The 26,039-nt window shown below is 42.0% G+C and overlaps 1 protein-coding gene across 1 annotated transcript in view; it reads left to right on the top strand.

The window, feature by feature from the left end:
* The window catches only part of USP24 (ubiquitin specific peptidase 24), a 162,770-nt gene that overhangs the window by 122,504 nt on the left and 14,227 nt on the right, over nt 1–26,039 (top strand). The window contains exons 43-55 of the mRNA XM_060231879.1: nt 1,846–1,971; nt 2,183–2,281; nt 2,379–2,461; nt 10,731–10,872; nt 11,792–11,911; nt 12,469–12,689; nt 13,436–13,560; nt 16,629–16,770; nt 19,464–19,614; nt 20,302–20,397; nt 20,618–20,721; nt 23,633–23,746; nt 25,550–25,646. Of these exons, the coding sequence (XP_060087862.1) occupies nt 1,846–1,971; nt 2,183–2,281; nt 2,379–2,461; nt 10,731–10,872; nt 11,792–11,911; nt 12,469–12,689; nt 13,436–13,560; nt 16,629–16,770; nt 19,464–19,614; nt 20,302–20,397; nt 20,618–20,721; nt 23,633–23,746; nt 25,550–25,646 (1,620 nt within the window). The remainder of the gene's footprint in view (nt 1–1,845; nt 1,972–2,182; nt 2,282–2,378; nt 2,462–10,730; nt 10,873–11,791; nt 11,912–12,468; nt 12,690–13,435; nt 13,561–16,628; nt 16,771–19,463; nt 19,615–20,301; nt 20,398–20,617; nt 20,722–23,632; nt 23,747–25,549; nt 25,647–26,039) is intronic.

Genomic DNA, 26,039 nt, shown 5'->3' with positions numbered 1-26,039 from the left:
GACCTCACTGAGAGCTGCTATGTCGATATTCAACCTGAGAAGTTCGTGGGCAACTAGAGCAGAGCGTCGTTCAGGGCGACCACTGTCTACTGTGTCAAGCATGGTTCTGATGTTCCAACACGCAAGCTTTAGTCTTTGCACACTTTGTGAGGCAGGTGCATGCCTTTTCTTTGTTGTTATTTTTTGACCGCAAGTAAGGATGCCCGTTGACCGCGGCTAGCCAACTGGGGTGGAGGAGACGAGCTTTGTTTAGGCCACCTTTTCTAGGCCCCTCTCCGTGTGGAGCAAGCAGTGCTGTCCCTAGATAAGGCTGCTTGGTCGTTCAGGGTGCTGCCGAAAAATGCTTTCGTCTCCGGGTTAGCATCAGGCGACCAATACCCTGAACCGCCTACATGCAGGATCGGGACTGCGGCTTCCAGTGGCACCTTCCACCTGCCGTTTCGCCCCTTGCCCATCGCTGCAGGACTTGATGCGTTGTGGGTTGTGTATGTGGATATGCCCTTCAGGCCTGCGCAGAGGAATTTTTTAGGTGAAGCCCAGTGTGCGCGGTACTGGCTCCACCCTTTCACCTGGGGATCATCTGCCATGGCCCAGTAAGCCGGGACGCCGGCAGCGAGTCCTCCAGGTGGTAGGTGTTACATTAACGAGCTCTATCTGCCCGGGTTTGATGTTAGAGTTTTCCTTCTCTTAGGCTGGCAAGGTTGGTGGGCCCAGCCTGCCCATCCGGTTATACCGCCGGACAATTTGGTCGCACCATGACGTAGCAAACTCTGTGAAAAACGGGGGGGGGACCAGCGAGAAGGTGTTGCTACGGATGCAGTAATGCAGGAGAGGCCATTGCAGTGACCATCTGCCAGGCATAGCCAGACAGTAACCACGCGGCATTCACTACACTGGGAGAGGAGAGGCTATGTATTGCACATACACTTTCCCTGGGGGGGTAGGATACCCAGAGGGAGCCCACCCCCCACCCCCCAGTGGTAGAACTGGTGAAGACCAGTTCTACCACTGGTCTTCAAAAATCATTCCTTGGAGGGGGAAAGAGCCCTGCAATCACCACACCTTTGCCTTCTATCTCAGCAAAATAGCAGGCTCTTCTAGGAATCCCTCTTTTTTATGTGACAGTGAAAGGGAAAGAGGGCTCAAGATCTGTATTCAAAATATAAACAAGTGGATATCTTCATGCATCTCACTTTACTACTAGTTGGCAAAACAGCCATTAATAGACAAGCCACTGTTCTAGGGCCATGGCAAGACATAAGCAGTTTTTTGCTCAAACCAGTGATCTTTCACAGTCCTCAACTCTTGTACAGCACTCTGCCTTAGACATTCTGGCCTGAAAGAACACAGCTTTCATTCAGACTGTACTGAATGCCTTATTCCCATAGGGTTTGTGTGTTTCTACTTCCAGGTAGGTGGGCATGGTAGTCTTAATCCCATTCAGTGTAATTAACAAAGACTGGGAAGAACGGGTTGCTTACCTATAACTGATGATGTTTGAGTTGTCATCTGTGCAGTCACATGACCTAACCACATTCCCTGCAACAGGTGTTTCCTGTTTCTCTCCTGCATTTTGGGAAGAACTGAGCAAGAAGTCAGCTCCATCTTCTCTAAACATGGGTGTTGCCAGAGGGTGATGCCATTACCCCCCCCCCCCCCCAATAAAAACCTCCTTAATCCTATCTCTGGAATTTTCTCTAGTTACTGGTAAACAACTTGTTCATATTATGCTACCCAACAACTACATAAATACTGATGAGGTACATTCCATTGGGAATTAAAATGGCTTGTTATTTCTTCAATTTAATGCATTTTTGTTAAATTTTGTAACAATTTTTTCTAAAGGCTTTGCTTTCAATTGATGATGATATGGACAACCCAGATGACAGCGTATTCTATCAGGTTCAGTCTCTCTTCGGTCATCTGATGGAAAGCAAGCTACAGTATTATGTACCTGAAAACTTCTGGAAGGTAATTCTCCCCCCTTTCTTTGATTCATTCAGTTGGTGCCTCTCTCCTCTTCCTCCTTTACCAACATGCAGATTTTAGCCCAGCCATGTCAGAAGACTATTTGGAGAGAGAGAGAGAAAAATAATATTGCTGCATTTCTATCACTGCTGAATTTTAAATTACCTCAAGGTTCTGAAGTAACAACTGTATGACATGTGTTTATATTTTGTAGATCTTCAAGATGTGGAACAAGGAGCTTTATGTACGTGAGCAGCAAGATGCTTATGAGTTCTTCACCAGTCTTATAGATCAGATGGATGAATACCTGAAGGTTATTTTTGTGTATATAACTGCATGCTAATTCTCTTTAACTGACAGTGTCATACGCCTTTTATAAACTTCTTGCTGGCACTTTCATTATCTTACAGAAAATAGGTCGAGACCAAATATTTAAGAACACTTTCCAGGGCATCTACTCTGACCAAAAGATCTGTAAGGACTGTCCTCATAGGTAAGCATACTGAGTGTCTTCCCCACAGTTGTCTGTTTTCAAATATAGAACAGTGCATAAAACATTGGCTGTCAGTGGAAAGAGTACAGTCACCTAGTTAGTTCCTTCCTGGCCTGGAGCCCATCAGTCTTATGGCTTGCCTCTCCCATTATATGCCACCGCAACCACTCTGCACGGCCAAATAAGCTCTACTGTGAGTTCCATCTTGTAGGCAGGTGAAAAGAGTTTCCACCCCCACACTAGAACATTTTAGTGATGGCCCCCATTTGTTGCAAATACTTCTAGAGAAAATCAGGAGGACCCACACATTTAAATTTCCAGAGGTTCTGAAAAGTGGAACTATTCACATGAGCTGTTTAATGAAATTAGTTATTGACGGTGGAAAACGTAGTGCATGTTAAGTGCTGTCATGGTGCTTCCAACTTGTGGTGATCCTATGAATAAAGACCTCCAGGACATTCTATCATTGACAGCCTTGCAGACTGAAGACCATGGTTTCTTTGACTGAGACAATCCCTCTCATGTTGTGTCTTCTGCTTTTCTAGCATTATTGTCTTTTCCAATGAGTCTTGTCTTCTCGTACTGGAATCAAAGTACAGTAGACTCTGCTTGGGTCTTTTTGGCTTCTAGGGAGAGTTCAGGCCTGATTTGATCTAGAACCCACTTGTTTGTCTTTTTGGCAGTCCATGGTATCAGTAAAACTCTCCTCCAACACCACATTTCAAAGGAATCTCTTTGTCAGCTTTCTTCATTTTCCAACTTTTATACCCATACATAGTAGTGAGGAATACTGTAGTATGAATTATCTTAGTCGCTAGTGACACATTCTTTTACTTAAGGATCTTTTCTAACCCTTGCCAGTCTCAGTTTCCTTCTGATTTCTTGGATGTAGTCATATCATGCAACCTTTATTGTCATAACACCACGAATCCAAATGGATTGCATTACAATCTATGGACAAAAAGAACATCTCCTCCTAGAAGCATAGTAAAGGAATTTTGCTACAGATTCAATGGTTTTGCACTTACTTGAAGAAGTAAGAAGGTCTTAAGAGTAAGAAGGTCTTATGATCTTCACATTGACCCCCTAAAGTTTGCAGAAAAGGCTTTTAAAAAACAATACAAAGATTGTCATAAAATCTATAATGCAAGAGAACGTGATCATTATCTTCATCCTACATGGACACAACCTGTGTGAATATGGAATTTTCTTAAATTTCCCATATAGCACCATAGATGGGAGAACATTAAAACAGGCTAGCATAAACACCCTGCAAAGTTGAGGATCACACAGACAAGATCAATATTCAAGGAGGGCAAAACCAGAGGAAAGCAGCCAATGTAGTGGGGAACTTCAGCCAGAGGGCAAGGTTTTTCAGTTCTTGTAACTCAATATCGATAAGTCTTTGCTTGATCAAATTAAAAGCCTGGCGCTCCGTCTTTGCTTGATCGAGTTAAAAGCCTGGCTCCCTGAAAACAAGACTAGATCATTAATGTTAAATCCAGTTACTGAGATTTTTTCATCAATATAGGCTAACCAATCAGATAGATGAGATTCAGAAAGCATATGTGTAATAAGACTATTGGGATCACATCTAAAATGAAGGCATAGCCAAAATTTAATGATTATAATCGAAGCCTTTGTAACTAAGCATCTCTGGTTTAACTCCAGACATATGACCGCATAAGATACGCACACTGGGAGCCCTAAAATTTTCCTCAAAAACTTAACTTGGACACGTTGCATCATTTCATTAAAGGCAGAAATCCAGACTGGAGTGCTGTATAATTATCATATTTGGTCTTTCGCTTTAGTATCAGTCCAACAGGTGAAGAGTTTGGGAGTGATCCTGGATTCCTCTCTTTCCATGGAGGCCCAGGTCACGACAGCTGCTGGGTCTGCCTTCTACCATTTCTGGCAGATCAGGCAGCTAGCACCATATCTACCCCCCCAAGACCTAGCTACAGTGACCCATGCAATGGTCACTTCCAGATTAGACTACTGTAACTCGCTCTATGCTGGTTTGCCCTTGAAGCTGATCCAGAAACTGCAGTGGGTGCAGAATGCGGCAGCTGGCCTGCTGACTACATCATCTGTACGTGTGAGCATATGGCCGGCACTCCGTGGCCTGCAGTGGGTGCCTATAGAATACCAGGTCTGTTTCAAGGTGTTAGTTTTAACTTTCAGAGCCTTATGCGGCCTGGGACCAACATAACTGCAGGACTGTCTCTCCCCATATATGCCCCAGAGGTTGCTTTGTTTGGCCTTCCAAGATCTTTTGACCATCCCTGCCCCAAGGGATGCCCGTCTTGCCTCTACCAGGGCTAGGACTTTTTTGGTCCTGGCCCCAACCTGGTGGAATCAGCTCCCTGTGGAGATCTGGGCCCTACCTGGCTTGTTAGCCTTTCGTAGGGCCTGTAAAACAGAGCTGTTCCACTAGGCTTTCAGATGAGGCAGCGGGCATCTACATGTTAAATAGGCTGCCCAGCCCCCCACCGGCTGTATCACACTGCAGTGCTATCTTGTTATAACACCCTGTTGAACCATCCTGCTGTACTATTAACTGGTTATCGGAACTGATTTGATTGTGTTTTTATTGTAATTTTACTATGATTGAACTGTTATTTATATTGATGTAAACTAACTGTTCTGAGCCCTCAAATGGGGGAATGGGCGGAATGTAAATAAATGATAACAACAACAGGAAATTGCAATAGCTATACTATTTAAAGATGTCACCATTTCCCTGCTATCTGTGGCCCAGCTAGTATTGTAGTAAAAGTGAATGTCAAGATATTTGAAGCTTTTGACATGTTCAACAGTTTTGCCTTGTATAATCCAGTCAGTATGTTTCCAGTTCTGCCCAAAAACCATAATTTAGATTTATCAAGATTTAGGGAAAGTCTATTCCTATCACAATAAATTAGGAAATGTGTTATCATCCTTTAAAGCCCAATTTCCAATAGTAAAAGTAATGCAGAGTCGTTGGCACATAGAAGCAGTAGGACATGCTTCTGACCTATTTGGGGGCAATAACCATCACTACTGCTCATGAAAGGGGCCACATCGTTTAAAAAGAGATTAAACAATGTAGGCACTAAGATGCAGCCTTGCTGGTCTCCAATTGAGGTTAAGATCTTCGGGGTTAATTCACCCTCTTTAGAACATCTTACCTGACAAGAAGTTCCAGAATACAGATTTTTTTTATCAAAAGTAAAAGGCGCTTATCAATCCCCATATCTCTTAATTTTTTCCCACAGAATACCTCTGGGTACAGAGTCAAAAGCTCCTTTAAGGTCTAGAAAGGCAGCATATAACTTAGGATCCTTCCCTTTCCTATATTTATTTATGAGGTGGTTTAAAATGACACAATGATCTAAAATTAACTTACCCTGGCAAAAAAACTAATCTGCTCTAATCCTAGAATTTGTTGATCTAATATCCAAATTTTAAGTTTATTGGCCAAGTGGCTGGCATACAGCTTCCCTATGGAAGATAAAAAGCTAATCAGCTTATAATTAGATGGAAGCTGAGGGTCTCCTTTTTTAAAGATGGGAACTATTATAGTATTCTTCCATTCATCTGGAATCACACCAGACCTGCCTATAGCTGTAAATAGGGCTACTAAAAAAGGGGCCCACCACTGAGGAAAAGCCTTGATGGCATCAGAGGGAATAGCATCAAGGCCAGGAGCGTTGCCCATTTTAATTGACGCAATCAAAGATTCAACCTCCTCAAGCTGAACCAGAGCCCAGACAGAACAGTCATCTAGATTGAAATCAAATTCTTCTTCCAAATTAACTCTGCCTTACTGGAAAATCATAGCAAAATACTCATGCCAAGAGTCAACAGTGATTACACTATTAACCAAGCCATTTCTGCCCATAGATCTGGCAATCAATGACCAGAATTTCCCTGAGCCATTATTAATTATAGCTTGTATAAGGGAATCCCAACTTTTCTACAAAAAATTGTTCTGTTTATTTTTATATAGGTGATGTAAGGCCTTTTTTAGTTCAAAATATTCCCTCGGGGGTTGTGGTAAATTCGATTCTCTATAGCACTGGTAGAATCATAGAGTTGGAAGGGACCTCCAGGGTCATCTAGTCCAACCCCTGCACAATGCAGGAAACTCACAAACACCTTCCCCTAAATTCATAGGATCTTTATTGCTGTCAGATGGCCATCTAGCCTCTGTTTAAAAACCTCCAAGGAAGGAGAGCCCACCACCTCCCGAGGAAGCCTGTTCCACTGAGGAATCACTTTGTCAGGAAGTTCTTCCTAATGTTGAGCTGGAAACTCTTTTGATTTAATTTCAACCCATTGGTTCTGGTCCTACCTTTTGGGGCCACAGAAAACAATTCCACACCATCCTCTATATGACAGCCCTTCAAGTTCTTGAAGATGGTGATCATATCACCTCTCAGCCGCCTCCTCTCCAGGCTAAACATCCCCAGCTCCTTCAACCTTTCCTCATAGGACTTGGTCTCCAGACCCCTCACCATCTTGGTCGCCCTCCTTTGGACTCGTTCCAGCTTGTCTATATCCTTCTTAAAATGTGGTGCCCAAAACTGAACACAATACTCCAGGTGAGGTCTTACCAGAGCAGAGTAAAGCGATACCATCACATCGCGTGATCTGGACACTATACTTCTGTTGATACAGCCCAAAATTGCATTTGCCTTTTTAGCCACCACATCACACTGTTGACTCATATTCTGTGTATTATCCACTAAGACCCCTAGATCCTTTTCACACATATTACTGCTAAGACAAGTCTCCCCCATCCTACAACCATGCATTGGATTTTTCCTACCTATATGCAGAACTTTACATTTGTCCCTGTTAAAATTCATTGTATTGATTTTAGCCCAGTTTTCCAGCCCATCAAGGCCATCCTGTATCGTGTTTCTGTCTTCTACTGTATTTGCAACCCCTCCCAATTTCGTATCATCAGCAAATTTAATAAGCATTTCCTCTATTCCTTCATCCAAATTATTTATAAAGATGTTGAACAACACAGGTCCCAGAATAGATCCTTGAGGGACTCCACTTGTCACTCCTCTCTAAGAGGATGAGGAACCATTCACAAGCACTCTTTGGGTGCGATCTGTCAGTTACAGATCCACCTAATGGTAACAGGATCCAAACCACATTTTACCAACTTGTCAACAAGGATAGTATGTGGAACCTTATCAAAAGCCTTACTGAAATCAAGATAAACGATGTCTTCATCATTTCCCAGCAAGGTTGTCACTTTCTCAAAAAAAGAAATCAGGTTAGTCTGACATGACTTATTCTTGAGAAATCCATGCTGGCTCTTAGTAATCACGTCCATTCTTTCTAAATGTTCCAGGACTGACTGTTTGATGATTAGTTCTAAAACTTTCCCAGGTATAGACATTAAGCTGATGGGTCAGTAGTTACCTGGATCCTCTTTTTTCCCCTTCTTGAAGATGGGAACAACATTCGCCTGCCTCCAAACTTCTGGCACCTCTCCTGTTCTCCAAGAATTCTCAAAAATAATAGCCAGAGGCTCTCAAATTACATTCACAAGCTCTTTTCGAACCCTTGGATGCAATTCATCTGGCCCTGAGGACTTAGTTTCATTTAAAGAAACTAAGTGTTTATGTACTACCCCTATGTTGATCCTAGGTTGGAACTTCATACCCTCCTTATATGTTCTGTTTTTGCCATGTTAAGCACCGTTTCCCTCAGAAGAGAAGACTGGGGAAAAGTAGGAATTGAGCAGTTCCGCCCTCTCTTCATTACCTGTTACAATTTCACTTTATTGCTCTCGCATTGGGCCTACCATGTCCTTGCTCTTTTTTTTGCTCTGAACATAAGAACCTTTTTTTGTTTGTTTTTTGCATCTTTGGCCAGCCTAAGCTCATACTGAGCTTTAGCTTTTCTAACTTTTTCTCTACAAGCACTGGTGATTTGTTTATATTCATCCTTGATAAATAGAGCATAACTGGCACTTCATCATATAACATTCTTTATCAAACCAGCCATGTGTAAAGGTATCCCTGACAAACTGTTGCTGTTTCATTTGGGCCTTTAATGGCTTAGAGAGCTGATTCACCATCTTATTATACATCAGAAGCCAGTCTGAGAACTGAGTCATATTCTCTGTTAGAGACAAACTTACCTAAGATATGAATGAATGAACTTTTTATTACGGTCATAGACCAATATAAAAATTATAACACATCATGTAAAACCCCTCCTAAAATACATAAAATACAATAAAATACTTAAGGTATAAGAATCTAAAAAAACTGTGATAATTTGGGCAGCCTCATTGGACCAAAAGACCCTAGGTAATTTGGTTAACGCAAAGCAACTTGGAGAAGCAGTCGTGGAGCTCTGTGTGTGTGAGGGAGGGGGAAGGAGGGAGGAAGGGAGACAGGAAGCAAAGAGCCAGTGAGAGAGCTGAGGGAAAAACAAGCTATGGTGCATCTGCAGAAGCATCCCTGGGAAAGGAAGCAGAAAAGGAAAGTTGCTCAGGGGATGGATTTGAGCTCTCTGTGGGTCGTATTCATCCAGTGGGTCACTTGTTTGATACCCCTAATATTTGTGCAGACATAATTTTGCAAAATGGATAGCACTGACATGGGAAGTGGGAATTCACAAGGGAAGAGGAACAGAGCTCATAACCTTCCCTTCCTATGGAGGCTTAGGTCAACAATGTTGCTGGATCAGCCTTTTGTCATCTGAGGCTGTTCCCTACCTTCGCTCACACCAAGTGGTTCACTACCTTCCCTCACACAACTTGGTAATGGTGATCCACTCAGTGGTCACTTCCAAGATTGATTACTTTTTTTTTCAGTTCAGTTACCTTTATTGGCATTAAAGGAGAGATAAAAAAGAAAAATAGATCTACATCCATATACATACAAATAGATAAAACATGCCAAAATGAGTCAATACAAAAGAGCATTCTAAAAGGGCCTAAAATCTGTACAAAGCATTCTAAAAAGGTCTAAATCTGTACAAAAATAAGTCAAAAGTCCATCTGTCTAATACAAATTTAAATTACAATACATTACTGCGTACAAGAAGAACAGCCTGCAAAAACTTTGCCACAGCATCGGTTGCATTCCCATCTTTGTTGTTTAATAGATACAGCAGTTTATATGAATCAGAAAGCTCTAAGATAGTAACAAGAATTAACGATAATATGCTGTGCCAAATATTAACATAACAGCATTCTAATAACACATGAGACACAGTTTCAATGGACCCACTTGCATAAGGGCATCGTCTGTTAGCAAAAGGTGTACTGTTAAATCTCCCCTTGATTACTGTAACATGCTTTATGCGAGCCTACCCATGAACTTAATCTGGAAACTCCAGCTGGTACAAAATGTGACAGCACACCTCTCCCCATATAGCCTTGTAGGGCTTTGCGCTCTGCTGACCAGCATTGGCTGGCAGTCCCCAACCAAAGAAATGTCCAATCAATTCCTAACTTAGCACTTGCCTTGCTTCTGTGAGGGGCTCCTCAAGGCAGCTCTTTTTCTCGTATTCTGCATTGGCATCTCTGGAGTGGGACTGCATATTCCCTGCTTGCTCCCTGACCCACACAAACTTGAGAGCTGAGAACAAGACCTGGACAAAGGCTAATGTGGAATTGGTTGTCCATCTGACTTTGACCAGGGCCAGGGCCTTTTCAGCTTTGGCCCCAGCCTAGTGGAACTTGCTTCCAACTGAGATAAGTGTCCTGTGGGATCTGTTATAGTTCCACAAGACTTGTAAAATGGAGCTCTTACGCCAGGCCTTTGGCTGAGGCAGTGGACATCCAATGAAATTGGCCTCTCTTGCATTGGCCGCCCATGGCACTTCCATATCAACTGTCACTGGGAGCAGCCCACCTGATTCCATCTTAACCCATCACCTGTTCCAGCATGGGGTCAGCATACCTAACATGTCATTGATTGCTGAACTGTCAGTTAGAGAATCCAGATTGTTGTGTGGTTTTCTTAATGTTTTTACTTATTTAATATTTTATTTTAATGACTGTTTAATGCTTTAAACTGCTGCTGTATCGTGACATGATGTGAGCCGCCCTGAGCCTGCTTACAGGGTAGGGCAGGATATAATCTGTGATAAATAAAATCCACCTTGGTAAGAGGTGGGCAGCAGTGTGTTCACAGCAGACAACTGCTGAACATGATGTTTATGAGGGATTTCTCTTAAACAGAATTACCAAAGAATGTTTAGTTTCACACACCAGTTTTAATTTTTATTATCTTTCTCAATGCAGGTATGAACGAGAGGAAGCTTTTGTTGCTCTTAATCTAGGAGTGACTTCATGCCAAAGCCTGGAAATTTCACTGGATCAGTTTGTTAGAGGAGAAGTTCTGGAAGGAAGTAATGCTTACTATTGTGAGAAATGTAAAGAGAAGGTACTGCTTTTTCCCTACTTAAACAATAAAGCATCATTTTTTTCTATAGCCGGGCCTTGGCCTTAAGACTGAATCTAACCCTAGCCCTGGGGAAGTATTTCTCACATTTTCATCCTCCCCTTTCATCAGTGAACGGTGACCATGTGGCAGTTAATTCTCCCAACAATTCAGTGCCAGTTTCTTCCAAGTCCTGATGAGTTCCATGGCTGAAGTGGGCTGTACAAATGATTGTATTATAAAGAGGAGGGAGACAGCTGTTCAGTAGGAGTGCTTTGGATGGGAAATTAAATACAGATAGTATGCCACAAAAATATTAAAATTCAAATGGCTTTTATAAGGAATACTTATAAACTTGACCTGGGAGACAGGACCTTGCTTCAGAATTCTTAATATAAGGAATCTAGGTGACTCATCAGCAGGTTACAGGATCCTTGGAAGTTCTTGCTTTGAAGTATATCTTAATGTTTTCTTCCATGCAAATCATTCTAAAATCAGTTGGAAGAAAATTCTGATGGAGTAGGCTCACTGCCTAGTGGTCTGTTTTTCTTGCAGTAAACTCATTGCATAATAGCCCTTAGGAAATTATGGTATCTAATATCAGATTTTCAGTATTGATTTTATTGCAAAGAAACAATGTAGCCATAGTGAGCAGAGACAAAAGGAAGTTTGAATTAAATAGTTTAGCTTTGGAATATCATTGATTTGGGAAAGAGGAGAAAAAACATACTTGTTGTTTTTAGGCTTGTTTCACCAGAATTTTTGCATTAATAAATACTTACCTAATTATTTATATGAATTCTTTATTGGTACTATGTAAACATAAATCCACTCTTGTGAAAAGACCTCCATTGAATAGGAAGTGTCATAGTAGCTGCTATAGTGACTATGTAGCTGGAGGTGACTCTTCTCTGTTTTTAAGAGAACTACAGTGAAACGGACCTGCATTAAAGCTCTGCCAAGTGTGTTAGTGATCCACCTCATGAGATTTGGATTTGACTGGGAAAGTGGACGTTCCATTAAATATGATGAACAGATTAAAGTAAGCATAAGTGTTCTTTATTGCCCTGTGGGCAACTTTTCTCTTTTTTCCCCTTCCCATATACCAAGTAAGCACATTACGAGCAATATGTCATTCTCTTTTATAGACTTTAGGATCAACTGATGGCTCTTTGCTAGGCCTCCAGAATACCTTAAATTGTTTATTATTATTATTAGTTTATTTATATTCTGCCCATTCCCCCATGGGGGCTCAGAGCAGATTACATCAGATATATGATAACAAAACAAACAAAACAGTTAAAATCATAATAAAATTAGTTACAGCATTGCACTCAGAAAGTAATCAGTGCTTGAGTTATTTTAATATGCATTCTCACTGTTAATGATCTCTTTGCTAACCACAAGAGCTGGAACAGTATTGGGAATCTTGTGGGACACCTGTGAGCCTTTAAACCTGGTAACTATTGAGTTAAAAGTCTACAGAAACTGCTCCATACGACATTTCCCTTTTAAACTCTAAGTGCAATATTATTGCAGGATATTTATTAAAATACAATATGAAATTAAAGTTTAATCTTTAGTATTTTCTTTAAACAGTTTCCCTGGGTGCTGAACATGGAACCCTATACAGTTTCAGGAATGGCTCGCCAAGATTCTTCTTCAGAAGTTGGTGACAGTGGGCGAAATGTAGATCAGGGTGGTGCAGGATCTCCCCGGAAGAAAGTTGCCCCTACAGAAAACTATGAACTGGTTGGCGTGGTCGTGCACAGTGGGCAGGCTCATGCAGGGCACTACTATTCCTTCATCAAGGACAGGAGGTATCTTTCAAAGCTGTCAAGGCTGGAATTTTTAACTCTTTTGGCCTCATTGTGTAATAAATTGTTGTTAGCCGCCCTGAGCCGCCTAGGCGGGGAGGGCAGAATAGAAATAAAAAAGTTATTATTATTATTATTATTATTATTATTATTATTATTATATTTGTACTAGTTGTTGTCTGCTTTGAAAACAGGATAGAGCCCCTTCTTGTCACTTCTCTTTTGTCTGCTGTGCTATTTGTTCTGTGATCAGTTGCTTGAATTCTTTAAAGCATGAGGCACTAAGCTGGTCATTTTTGGGGGAAGGGGGGGCAAGCACTGTTAAATCATTCTAATGTAAAAAAAGTCTGTGCTGTCCCTAGTTCATTAATATTCTTATTTTACAGTTAGGACTTATCAGCTAGTAATGACTGCCCAGGACTTCCCACTGAGTTATGGTGTTAAGCTAACACAAAAATTCTACAATAAACATTGCCTTATATGTGCCTCTTTTTGCACACCGGGTTTAGAACATACTTTTGGATTAATTCAGCGCTGTGAGGGCATAATGGATGTGTGAGCCATCTTGTTTTGCTCTTCTTATTAATTTGAATTCATGAGCTTCCTTCATATTAAAATTTTAATATGCATTCTCACTGTTAATGATCTCTTTGCTAACCACAAGAGCTGGAACAGTATTGGGAATCTTGTGGGACACTTGTGAGCCTTTAAACCTAGTAACCAACATTGCATGTCTTTTTGTTATGCAGGGGATGCGGGAAAGGAAAATGGTACAAATTTAATGATACTGTTGTTGAAGAATTTGAGTTGAATGATGAAACACTGGAGTATGAATGCTTTGGTGGAGAGTATAGACCAAAAGTTTATGATCAGTGTAAGTATTGATTTGGAGTGTATCTGTCACTGCAGTTGCATTTGAAACTTCCTAGTCTCAGGATTTGGTTAACCATAGAACATTTATAAATAACTCCAAAGTGCTTTTATTGCTTGGGTCCATGCAGAACTTTGAAAATATGTTGAAAAAAGAAGAAAGTAAAAAGCAAGCCTACATGTATTCTTTACTTTGATTTCTTAGTGTATGTAGCAAGAGTTTTTAAAAACAGATGTGTGATTTCAGATTTTCGAACTGTATAAATATAACAAGTTAATTCAATAGTTTGTACCTCTCTTCAGAAAATGTCAGACACATTGAGGGTGTACTCCTGGTCGTTAATTAAGTGATATAAAGTTTGCCCTCTTATATATTTCAGTATGGTCTGATTATATATCCTGATTTATTATAAGTTCTATGCCAGTATGCCTTACATTCTGAAATGGTATTACTTATATATTTACTTGATATAGCGTCATTACATTCAAGGCAATTTAGAAATCAATATGATACACACAACACAAAAGGAAAAGAAGACAGAAAGCGAAAGAGTGCTCACAAGCATATTCAGGCAGTTCCGTAAAGCATATCACTTTGTAGTAATGACCAGATGGGGTGGCTGCTACAAGAAACAGTTCAGGCATGGCATGAAGCCAAGTGATAGTTGGTCCAAAGCAGGCCTTGCCATCTTACTTCTCTCTTTTTTGTGCAACTTGGAGAAGGCAGTAAAACCCTGTGCTGTGGAAATGTTTTTGAGCTCCTTCCTGTGTCTTTGTACATCTCCTTCACCATTGCCTGCATATACTCAGGCACCAGCAATGAAAATCTTATTTATTGGAAGAATTAATTTAAAAATTATTTAAAAGAGCTGAGATTCTAAGAAATGAAATATTTTATGTGCTTATAAAAATGTAGAATCCAAACAGTTCTTCTTATAATGCTCATCTTACACTGGCCAAATGTGTTCTTACCAACATGTCTGGTGTAAGAGCTGCTACTCATGCAGTTTTCCTACCTGGAGTACTTCCATATGGAGAAGATGAAATAAACATGTAAGATTATTTCCTACATAAGCATGGCTTCCTTGAAAACAGACTATATGAAGGGGTCAAGAAGCATGCTCTCCATCTATGCATACGTAGCTGCCTTATACTGAGTCAGGCCTCATTGGCAGCAGCTCGCCAGAGTCTCAGGCAGAGGTCTTTCACATCACCTGCAACCAGATTCCTTTTACTGGAAGTGCCAAGGATTGAACCTAGGACCTTGCGCATTGAAAGTTGATGCCTTACCACTGAGCCACAGTTCCACAGAATTTGGGAAACAAAATGTTGTTAGTACTCCCCGCATATATGTGATATCTTTCTCTGAACTGCTTGTGGGTCACATAATTACCAGTATTGTCTGTGCCTCTTTGAGATTACAATGGGGAAGCTTGCAGGCTATTTAAAACTACAATCCTAGAAGCTCAGATAAAATATATACCACAAGTTAGGAAAGGCACAAACAGGTATAAGAAAAGGCCTGCATGGTTAACAAACAAAGTAATGGAAGCTGTAAAAGGTAAGAAGGACTCCTTTAAGCGGTGGAAAGCTAGTCCAAGTGAGATTAATAAAAGGGAACACAGGCTGTGGCAAATCAAATGCAAGACTGTGATCAGGCAGGCAAAAAGGGACTATGAGGAGCATATTGCAAAAAAACATAAAGACCAACAATAAAAATTTCTTCAAATATATTAGAAGCAGGAAGCCAGCCAGGGAGGCAGTGGGGCCCTTGGATGACCAAGGGGTAAAAGGATTACTGAAGGAGGACAGGGAAATGGCTGAGAAGCTGAATGCATTTTTTGCCTCCGTCTTCACTATGGAAGATGAGAAGTGTTTGCCTGCTCCAGAACCACTTATTTTGGAAGGGGTGTTGAAAGACCTGAGTCAGATTGAGGTGACAAGAGAGGAAGTCCTACAACTGATAGATGAATTAAAAACTAATAAGTCACCAGGTCCGGATGGCATACATCCAAGAGTTCTGAAAGAACTCAAAGCTGAACTTGTGGATCTCCTGACAAAAATACATAATCTTTCATTGAAATCTGCCTCCGTTCCTGAGGACTGGAAGGTAGCAAATGTCACCTCCATCTTTAAAAAGGGTTCCAGAGAAGATCTGGGAAATTACAGGCCAGTCAGTCTGACTTCAATACCGGGAAAGTTGGTAGAAACCATTATCAAGGACAGAATGAGTAGGCATATTGATGAACACAAGTTATTGAGGAAGACTCAGCATGGGTTCTGTAAGGGAAGATCTTGCCTCACTAACCTGTTACATTTCTTTGAGGGGGTGAACAAACATGTGGACAAAGGAGACCCAATAGATGTTGTTTACCTTGACTTCCAGAAAGCTTTTGTTAAAGTTCCTCACCAAAGGCTCCTTAGTAAGCTCGAGAGTCATGGAGTAAAAGGACAAGTCCTCTTGTGGATCAAAAACTGGCTAATTAATAGGAAGCCGAGAGTGAGTATAAATGGGCAGTCTTCACAGTGGAGGACGGTAGGCAGTGGGGTGCCGCAGGGCTCAGTACTGGGTCCCATGCTCTTTAACTTGTTCATAAATGATTTGGAGTTGGGAGTAAGCAGTGAAGTGGCCAAGTTTGCAGATGGCACTAAATTGTTCAGGGTGGTGAGAACCAGAGAGGATTGTGAGGCACTCCAAAGGGATCTGTTGAGGCTGGGTGAGTGGGCGTCAACGTGGCAGATGAGGTTCAATGTGGCCAAGTGCAATATTATAGCATTGGGAAAAGTGTAGAAAAGTGGCCTGATCCAACATGACTTCTCTTATGTTCTTAATGCATTTACTCCGATGGAATACCCACTTACTGGCTGATCTTGGACCAGTAACTCTATTGCAGCCTAAGCTACCACATAGAGCGGGTGTGAGGACAAAATGGAAGAGGGAAGAACCATGTACACAGCCCTGAGCTCCTTGGAACTAGGGTATAATAAAATATGTTAAATAAAAGTAAACTCGAAATTGCAGATGGACTTATAGTCCTACTTCAAGAGTCAGATAATTCAGTTTCTTTACAGCAAACCCCTATCCTGATGTTCGCCGTCGCTACTGGAATGCCTACATGCTCTTTTATCAGAGAGTCTCTGATCAGAACTCTCCTGTCCTGCCAAAGAAAAGCCGAGTCAGTGTTGTGCGTCAGGAAGCAGAGGATCTCTCCTTGTAAGTTTGCCTGCCTCTGACTTTACCCATTTGATTAACAGACAAACAAATTCTTTACTAGTGCTGTATCTTAAAAACATTTTAGCTTTTAACCAGAAGGTTATGTGTTCCACGGGGGAGTCTGTAAAAATTTCCCTACTGTTTACAGAAGGTTGGCTTTGAATGGTTTCTGAGATGTTTTATAGGTCAGGGAAAGTTATAAAGTTTAGGATACAGCTATATACAGGAAAGGGCTGCAATACTGAATTGTTAAAAAGGTTTAACCTTGAAATATCTTCAAATGATCTTTCTTAGTTTTAATACTAGCCTCAATAAACCTGAATTGCCCATGTTATCCTAATGGTCAGCAGAGTTTTTTGTCAGAGTGATTTTCTCTTTGTTTTGCATCTACTTTTTTGTGATCACAATTTAAAAAACTATTTTATTGTATATTTAGAAGACAAAACTCATATAAGAGAATAGAGAGGATGCTACAAAAAATCTGGTGTTGAAGATAATGGTAATTACTAAACAGTTAATTCATTGAAATTCTAAAATGTAGTCCCACATCCCATCAAGCAGCCTTGCTATAATTTTTTTTTTTTACAGTATGGTTTCCCTTTACCAGACCCTGGTGTTGATATGGACAGGGTCTGGTGTTGACATGGAAGTTGTGAAAAGTGTCAAGTCACAGCCAGCTTATGTTGACCCATAGGGTTTTTAAGGCAAGAAATAAACCAAAGTAGTTTGCCACTGCCTGCATCTGCCTATATCCCTGGACTTCCTTGGAGGTCTCCCATCCAAGCACTTAACCAGGGCCAACCCTGCTTCACTGATGAGGTCACTCTACCAGATCGGGGCATTGACATACTGACTATATAAAAAAAGTGAACTAAATGCAAAGAGTCTGGCCAGTCTTAAATTTACCCTTTTTGAGTAAAATTATTGGGAGGGCAGTAGCGCTACAGTTACAGAGCTTTCTGGAGGATGCTTCCATCCTAGATTCCCACCAGTCCGGCTTCCATCCAGGCCTTGGGACAGAGAGAGTTTTGGTCGCCCTGGTGGATGACCTCCAGCGGCATCTGGATCAAGATGGCTCGGCAGTACTGATGTTGTTAGACCTATCAGCTGCATTTAATACGATCGACCCTCAGCTACTGACCCACCGCCTTGCCAACGCAGGGCTCCAGGGGTTAGCCTTACAGTGGCGCTCCTCTTTCCTTTGTAGCCGGGAGCAAAGGGTATCAATTGGGGGAGAATCATCTTAGAGACACACCCTTAATTGTGGTGTACCTCAGGGGGCAGTTCTATCCCCGATGCTGTTTAACATCTATATGCGACCCCTTGCCCAGATTGCCTGGAGGTATGGGCTGGGTTGCCACCAGTATGCCAATGACACCCAGCTCTGTCTACTAATGGACGGCCGACCTGACAACATCTCAGTAAACCTGGACCAAGCACTGCAAGCTGGATGGCTTAAACTGAGCTGACTGAAGCTGAATATGATGAAGACAGAGGTCCTTTACCTGAGTCACGGCAGTCTGGGGCGGGGAACTCCCCTACCAACTTTTGACGGTGCGCCACTGATAACGGCGCATAAGGTCAGAAGTTTGGGGGTGCTACTGGAGTCTTCCTTGACAATGGAGGCCCAGATAACAGCAACTGCGAAATCCACCTTTTTTCATCTTAGGTGGGCGAAACAGTTGGCTCCTTTCCTTGACCGAAGCAACCTGGCAACGGTGATCCACGCAACAGTCACCTCGAGATTGGACTACTGTAACTACATGGGACTGCCCTTGTCATGAACCCGGAAACTACAGCTAGTGCAGAACATGGCGGCTAGGCTGTTACTGGAGCTGCCCAGGTGGGAGCATATACAGCCAGCGCTGCAAGAACTGCACTGGCTGCCAATAGCATACCGGATTCGCGACAAGGTGCTGGTCATTACCTTTAAAGCCCTTTATGGCCAAGGACCTGCTTACCTGAGGGTCTGTCTGTCCCCACATGTTCCTCAGAGGGTACTAAGATCGGAAACTCAACATCTCTTAGTGATCCCTGGGCTTCTCAGTAGCAGCCCCCAATTGGTGGAATCAGCTGCCAGAAGAGGTTAGGGCCTTGCGGGACCTCACTCAGTTCCGCAAGGCCTGTAAGACCATCCAGCTTGCTTTCAGCTGACCCTTGAGACCTATAACAGCAGGAGGAATCCAGGAAATATTGACGCCAGGGTAACTGGATAATACCAAAATGTTATTAGCACCAACTGTTTTAAATTGTTTTATTAACTGACTGATTGTATTACTAATGTGAGATTAGATTTTATTACTGTTGTTATTATGACCAGTGTTGTAGGCCACCCTGAGCCTGCCTCGGCGGGGAGGGCAGGGTATAAATTTAACAAACTAAACTAAACAAAGAGCATCTTGATAGGAGAGGAGTTATACTGGCATTTTATTTAAATACATACAATGCAATCCAAAGCAGAATTGCACCATTCTAAGGCCATTGAAGTCACTGGACTTAGAATGCATGAATAGTACGTTACTGTGGCCCTAGTCAACAGATATGAATAATGAAGTGTATGTGTGTGATTGTGTGTGTATATTACTATCAAAGTATTACTGAAGTCTGCACTTGAGTGTTTAACAGTTGCAAGTTAGATTATCAGCCTTGAGATTTTATTTTAACCTTCTTACCCTTGTATGAATTTTTCTCAGATCTGCACCATCTTCACCAGAAGTTTCACCACAGTCATCACCCCGACCCCATAGACCCAGTAGCGATCGTCTGTCGATCTTGACCAAGCTAGTTAAAAAAGGAGAAAAAAAGGGGTTATTTGTAGAGAAAATGCCGGTTCGGATATATCAGGTAAAAATACTAATGATAGCTGGATATACTGTAGAAGCTTCCAGTTTTCACAGACTCAGAAAATGAAATATAGGTTGAAAGCTGATGGAACATTGAAGTACCTCAAGCAGTGCCTCTAGGTCAGTATTTTGATATGGGCTTTGCTTGTGAAACAGTCATGTGTGTCCAGATGACATGGCTTTCATACTTTACTTCCTGAGGGGAGAATGAAAGTATTTAACAATAAATAGGGATTTATTCTGAGAGCAGAAGACCCAACCCCCTCAAAACAAGAAATCAGCAGCACTGGTTACTTACCTCTTTATAAAGAGGAAACTGTGAGAATTAAAATAGATGTTTTGTAAGAATTCAAAAAAAAAGAATAAACGAATAATAGATATTGCTACAATAAGAATTATGGCCCTGGAACATTGCATTACCAACTCCTGCTTGTGGAAAGCAGAGTCCAGGCCGCATTACTCCTACTTGTTCTGTAAACAGGACCATGCAAATTAGCTGACCATTATATATCAGGCAGTGGGAGGAGGAACACCATTCCAGTTCTGTGTGCTCTGCAGATAGGTTATTTGTCTTTCCCTCCTCAGAACTTTTAGAATAACTATTTCTTTAAACAGCATAAGGGTTTTAGAAACTGTAAACTTTTCCCTTGGCGTTCATTGATAAAACCAATCACATGCATCTTTACAGATGGTGAGAGATGAAAACCTGAAATTTATGAAGAACAGAGATGTCTACAGCACTGACTATTTTAGTTTTGTCCTGTCACTGGCTTCATTAAATGCTGTGAGTAGTAAATTTAATCTTTCCCTCTACTGATCTCTGTGGAGTTTATGGGGAAAAGAACATTCACCAAACATCTACAGCACCAGGGAAACCTCCTCATCTTCCTTTAGCATTGTCGTGGCTATCTTGGTAACATTTGAGGTCCTGCCTATCTGATAATTGTGTTTAAGAAATATAGATGAAACAATTATTGTGATTGTGTATTTTTTCTCTTTCTCAGACAAAATTAAAACACCCCCATTACCCATCTATGGCAAGAATGAGTTTACAACTAGCAGTCCAGTTCCTCTTCCAGACATATCTGCGAACTAAGAAAAAGCTCAGGTGATGCTTCATTTAAAGGAACTTAATGAGGGGAAAGGGCATATACCATATATTGCTTCTGTGGGAGCTGTGGATTGAGAGGGAGTGGGGAAGGCTCTTGAGGCAACTGCCTTCAGGACTGAGGAATATCCAGTCCCCCACCCTGGCCTTTCTTATAGATTCTTTATACCCCAACCACCCGCAATCAAACAAAAAGGGAACACAAGCTTTACTAAAGATTGGTAGTGTGTGAGCTAAAGGTTTCTTATTTGCAAACTTGCCAGACTAAGGTATTGATATGTTCGGTAAATAGAGACCACTACTTCTTAGATTTTTGACAAGACACAGATGCAGATAAACCAAAGGTTTATTTAACAGAAAATAATAATAAGGTATGGTGTGTGGATAACTTAGATATCAAACCACTATGCCTTGAAAGTCCAGCTGGACCCAGTTTAGGTGGCAAGCGGATTTATGCTCACCCGCAGAGCCAAATGGACCCAGAGTGGTTTCAGGAGGCCCTGTGGGATCCGATGCCCCCTGCTGGGTCGTTAGATGAGCTTGTGGAGGACTGGTATTCCCGGCTCTCCACTGCCATCAATGACATTGCTCCCCGGCACCCTCTTCACTGTCCTACCAAGGCAGTTCCCTGGTATTTCTTGGACCTGCTAAGGATGAAATGACAACTTAGATGGTTAGAGTGAGTGTGGTGGCGTGCTTGTGACAAAGAGTCCAGTACTTTTTATAGAACGCTTATGAAAGTCTATGAGAAGGCTGTGAAGTCCACTAAGAAAAAGTCTCCCTGGACCCCTGCCCATCCTGGCTTGTGAAGGCTTGCCAGGATGATGTCAGGGCTTCTCTAGGTGATATTGTCAACCTGTTCCTGGCAAGCGGGACATTCCCAGAGAAATTAAAGGAGGCGGTAATTTGGCCGCTTTTGAAGAAATTCTCGCTGGACCCTATGGTTCTACCTAACTACCACCCAGTTTCAAACATCGTTCCTGGGAAAGGTAGTGGAGAAAGCGATGGTGGAGCAGCTACAGGTTTTCCTGGATGAAACATTCACCCTGGACCCATTCCAATCCAGTTTCCACCCGAGCCACGGGATAGAGACGGTACTAGTTGCCCTCACAGATAACCTAAGAAGACATCTGGACCAAGACGGGTTGGCACTGCTGATTCTTCTCAACCTGTCAGCAGCGTTTGACACAGTCGACTATGATCTATTGACCCACCACCTCGCCGTCGCCAGAATACAGGGGGTAGCCTTGCAGTGGTTTTCCTCCTTCCTCCGGGGATGGGGACAAAGGGTGATGCTGGGCAAGCAGACCTCCCTGCAACACTCACTCGTATGTGGAGCGCTGCAGGGAGCTATTCTCTCGCCCATATTATTTAACAACTATATGCGCCCCCTTGCCCAGATTGCCCGAGGTTTTGGACTGGGCTGTCACCAGTATGCTGGTGACACCCAGCTCTATCTGTTAATAGATGGCAGACAGTCTTCTGCCCCTGGACATGTGCCCGAGGCATTAGGAGCTGTAGCAGGATGGTTACAGCAGAGCCGACTGAAGTTAAATCCAACTAAGATGGAGGTCCTGTGCTTAAGTCGAGGGGGGATGGGTCTGTGCACCCAGCTCCCAGCCTTGGATGGAGCTGTTTTAGTGCCACTCCAACAGATGAAGAGTTTGGGAGTGATCCTGGATGCCTTATTTTCTATGGAGGCCCAGGTCACAGCGGCTGCCAGATCTGCCATTACCATCTACGGCAGATCAGACAGCTAGCACCATATTTATCCCCCCAGGACCTGGCTACAGTGACCCATGGAGTGGTCACTTCCAGACTAGATTACTGTAAATTGCTGTACGCTGGCTTACCCTTGAAACTGATCCAAAAACTGCAGCGGGTGCAGAATGCAGCAGCTCGCCTGCTGACTGCATCACCTGTACAGGTGAGCATGCAGCCGGTGCTTCGCAGCCTGCACTGGCTGCCTATAGAGTACCGGATCTGTTTCAAGGTGTTTGTTCTGACTTTTATAGCCTTATGCGGCCTGGAACCAACATACCTGCGGGACCATCTTTTCCCATATATGCCCTGGAGGTCGCTTCATTCAGCCTCCCAAGATAGGCTGGCTGTCCGCGGCTCAAGAGATGCCCGTCTTGCCTCTACCAGGGCAGGTCCTTTTCAGTCCTGGCCCCAACCTGGTGGAATCAGCTCCCTATGGAGATCTGGGCCCTACCTTGCTTGCTAGCCTTTCGTAGGGCCTGCAAAAAGGAGCTGTTCCACCAGGACTTCAGGTGAGGTGGCAGGCATCTATCCACTCAATCAATTGGCCTCCCCTGCTGCACTATTGTACTACCCTACTGCACTGATTTTCTGTACTGTCCTGCTACACTACCTTATTATATTGTCCTACTGGACTGTTTTGTGCACTGAATATTGTAAATGAGTTTTACTATTATTCAGTTGTGATTTTATTATGATTTGATTATGTATGTTGTACTCCGCTCTGAGCCCCTACGGGGGAATGGGAGGAATATAAACAAACTAATAATAGTAGTAATAACATATTAAGTGAAGTTGGCTCTCAAATAAAGTAAATAACCCCTGAAGGCAAATTTGATTCCCTTTCTCTGGACAGGATACCTCAGCAGGTTCAAGGCTGCTCCTTTCTCTCACAGGTCATCTTACCACAGAACGAACCAGGCTAAGCTGATGCTCAAAGTGAAAACAGTCTCTTTACCCTTTTTAAGCTGAAGCTGGCTCACCCCCATCCCATCCAGTGGTGTTCCATGGGCTCTGATTGACTGACAATTACTTGGATTTGTACAAGGCCCAAATGACAAGGATTAATTCAGAGCTCTGGAGGAAAGGTGGGGCTTTTAAGGATAATTGCCACAGCTATCAAGCTGATGTTGTTGTGTTTGTTTTTAAGGGTTGACACAGAAGAATGGATTGCAACCATGGATGCTTTGGTTTCTAAAAGTTTTGAGGCTTGTCAGTGGTTGGTTGAATACTTTGTTGGGGCAGAAGGACGAGAGCTTATAAAGTAAGTTGGATAAATATATGGAGCAGAGGTCCATCAGTGGCTATTAGCCACAGCATATTATTGGAACTGTCTGGGACAGTGATGCTCTGTATTCTTGGTGCTTGGGGGTGGGGGCAAAGTGGAACGGCTTCTAGCCCCACTTGTGAACCTCCTTTCTTTTTTTGGCCACTGTGTGATACAGAGTGTTGGTCTGGATGGGCCATTGGCCTGATCCAACACGGCTTCTCTTACGTTCTTATGTTAAGTATCAATATTTGCTTACAGATGTCTAAATCATAGAAAAAAGCAATAATATTCCTTCGTTGGCTTTGCACTTAGTATTTTGTTATTTAAGCACTCTATTTTCCATATAGATATTGGTTAATTTGGCAAGTGTCCACATGTTTGATGTAATAATGATTTACTGGAGGGAAATTACTATGGAAGCAAAAAAATAGTTTAAATGTTCTCTGTAGCATTAGAATTCAATTTCTTAGCTTTTAATTGCTTAATATATGTAATATGTGCTTCTATGAAAAACCTGTACTGTGTCTTTTTTAAGTAGCAAGATTACTTCCATGATAATATTAATTAATATAGTATTGATTGGTACCATTCTAGTTATATCCACTGCATCATGTGTGGAAGGTGCCCACATATACAGATCTTTCCCATCTCCCCTTTGCCCCAGCAGCAGCAGCAGAAGATATTGGATTTATATCCCGCCCTATACTCTGAATCTCAGAGCAATCTCCTTTGCCTTCCACACACACACACACCCCTCCACAACAGACACCCTGTGAGGTAGGTGGGGCTGAGAGAGCTCTCACAGCAGCTGCCCTTTCAAGGACAACTCCTACAAGAGCTATGGCTGACCCAAGGCCATTCAAGCAGCTGCAGGTGGAGTGGAGAATCAAGCCTGGTTCTCCCAGATAAGAGTCCATGCACTTAACCGCTACACCAAACTGAGACCTGTAAAATGCTGATGACAGGTTGTTGGAACCTCATGATCAAAATGTCATGGGGGCTGCAGTGAGGTGGGAGAATCACATGAAATTCTATTTTGTCTTCTGCCAATAGAACCAGTGAGGTGAAGATGGGCACCTGACCAATTCTTCCTTCTCATTTCACCCTCATCCTCCACATCTGTCTTTTAGAGGTCTTGAAGAACATCTGAGGGAAGGAAGAGTTCATGAGTGCCTTCTGGTTGCACCAGAACCAGCCCATAGTTCTGTATTAAAACATCCAATGTCATTCGGTGGGGTAGGGCGGGATATAAAATGAATGAAATAAATAAAAAAACAATTATGCTCAGAATAATATGATCTTTAGTGTTTAGGTGTCAAAATCCCACCTTTGAAGTACGTTGTAGTTGATGACAGAAATATAAGATCAACTGAAGATGCTTATTCTGTTTACAAAAAGCTTCTTGAATTTATTTACTGGGACCCTAAAGTATAATGTATGATATAAATATTAAATTTTTGGTCAAATCCACTAATTTAACTATATGTGCACATGCATGCATGCTCTAAATGAGCCCTGGTTCAGTGAATTATTTCCAAACAGAAAGCCTATCTGCACTGCTTCAGGCAGTCAATTATTGCTTCCTTTTAATCTAAGTATTTTGTTATGGTGTTTAATCCTGCTGGTTTTGAAGAATTCCTGTCAGAGACCTGTAGATATCAAATTCCAAAGAAATGTGTTGGACGGTTTTTTAAAAAAATGTAACCATTTTAACTAGTACACATATAAGAGAACTGTACCTTGATGGTCTTGTCCTTTTCGGTTTTACTCCATATACTTAGTAATGTATTTTTCCAGGACTTTTCTGCTGGAATGCAGTGTAAGAGAAGTCCGAGTTGCTGTAGCTACCATTCTTGAAAAAACCTTAGACAGTGCCTTGTTGTATCAAGATAAGGTAAGTAAAATGCAACTTTGCTGAATGGTTAACAATTGGATTGTGAAATTGATGGTTGTACTTGGAAAATCTAGCATACTGCTCTTTCATTAATAGCATCATTTTCTCATTTGCTTTTTCTTCTGCTGTCATCACCAGTACTTTGAATGTTTACTCTCATGGCCTTTGAGACCTGTGTTCAGTGCTTTGTATATTCTTGTGTGTGAGTGTGAAATCCAGTGTCATGAGAAATTCTGCTTTATCTTTTCAGAAGGAAGTTTCTAGCCCTTGTGGTTTAAGTGATGTGCTTGAAAATGTGCATACAGTGCCTGTTAAAATCTCAGAAGCCATCAGTTAGAGACTTGAATTTTTTGTCTAGCTCCTTGTGTACGTGTGCACATCAGTAGGTTTTAC

The sequence above is a fragment of the Heteronotia binoei genome, chromosome 2 (assembly GCF_032191835.1).
Source record: "Heteronotia binoei isolate CCM8104 ecotype False Entrance Well chromosome 2, APGP_CSIRO_Hbin_v1, whole genome shotgun sequence".
NCBI classification, from domain to species: domain Eukaryota; kingdom Metazoa; phylum Chordata; class Lepidosauria; order Squamata; family Gekkonidae; genus Heteronotia; species Heteronotia binoei.
The sequence above is the reverse complement of the archived record's forward strand: the minus strand, read 5'-3'. Positions and strand labels throughout refer to the sequence as shown.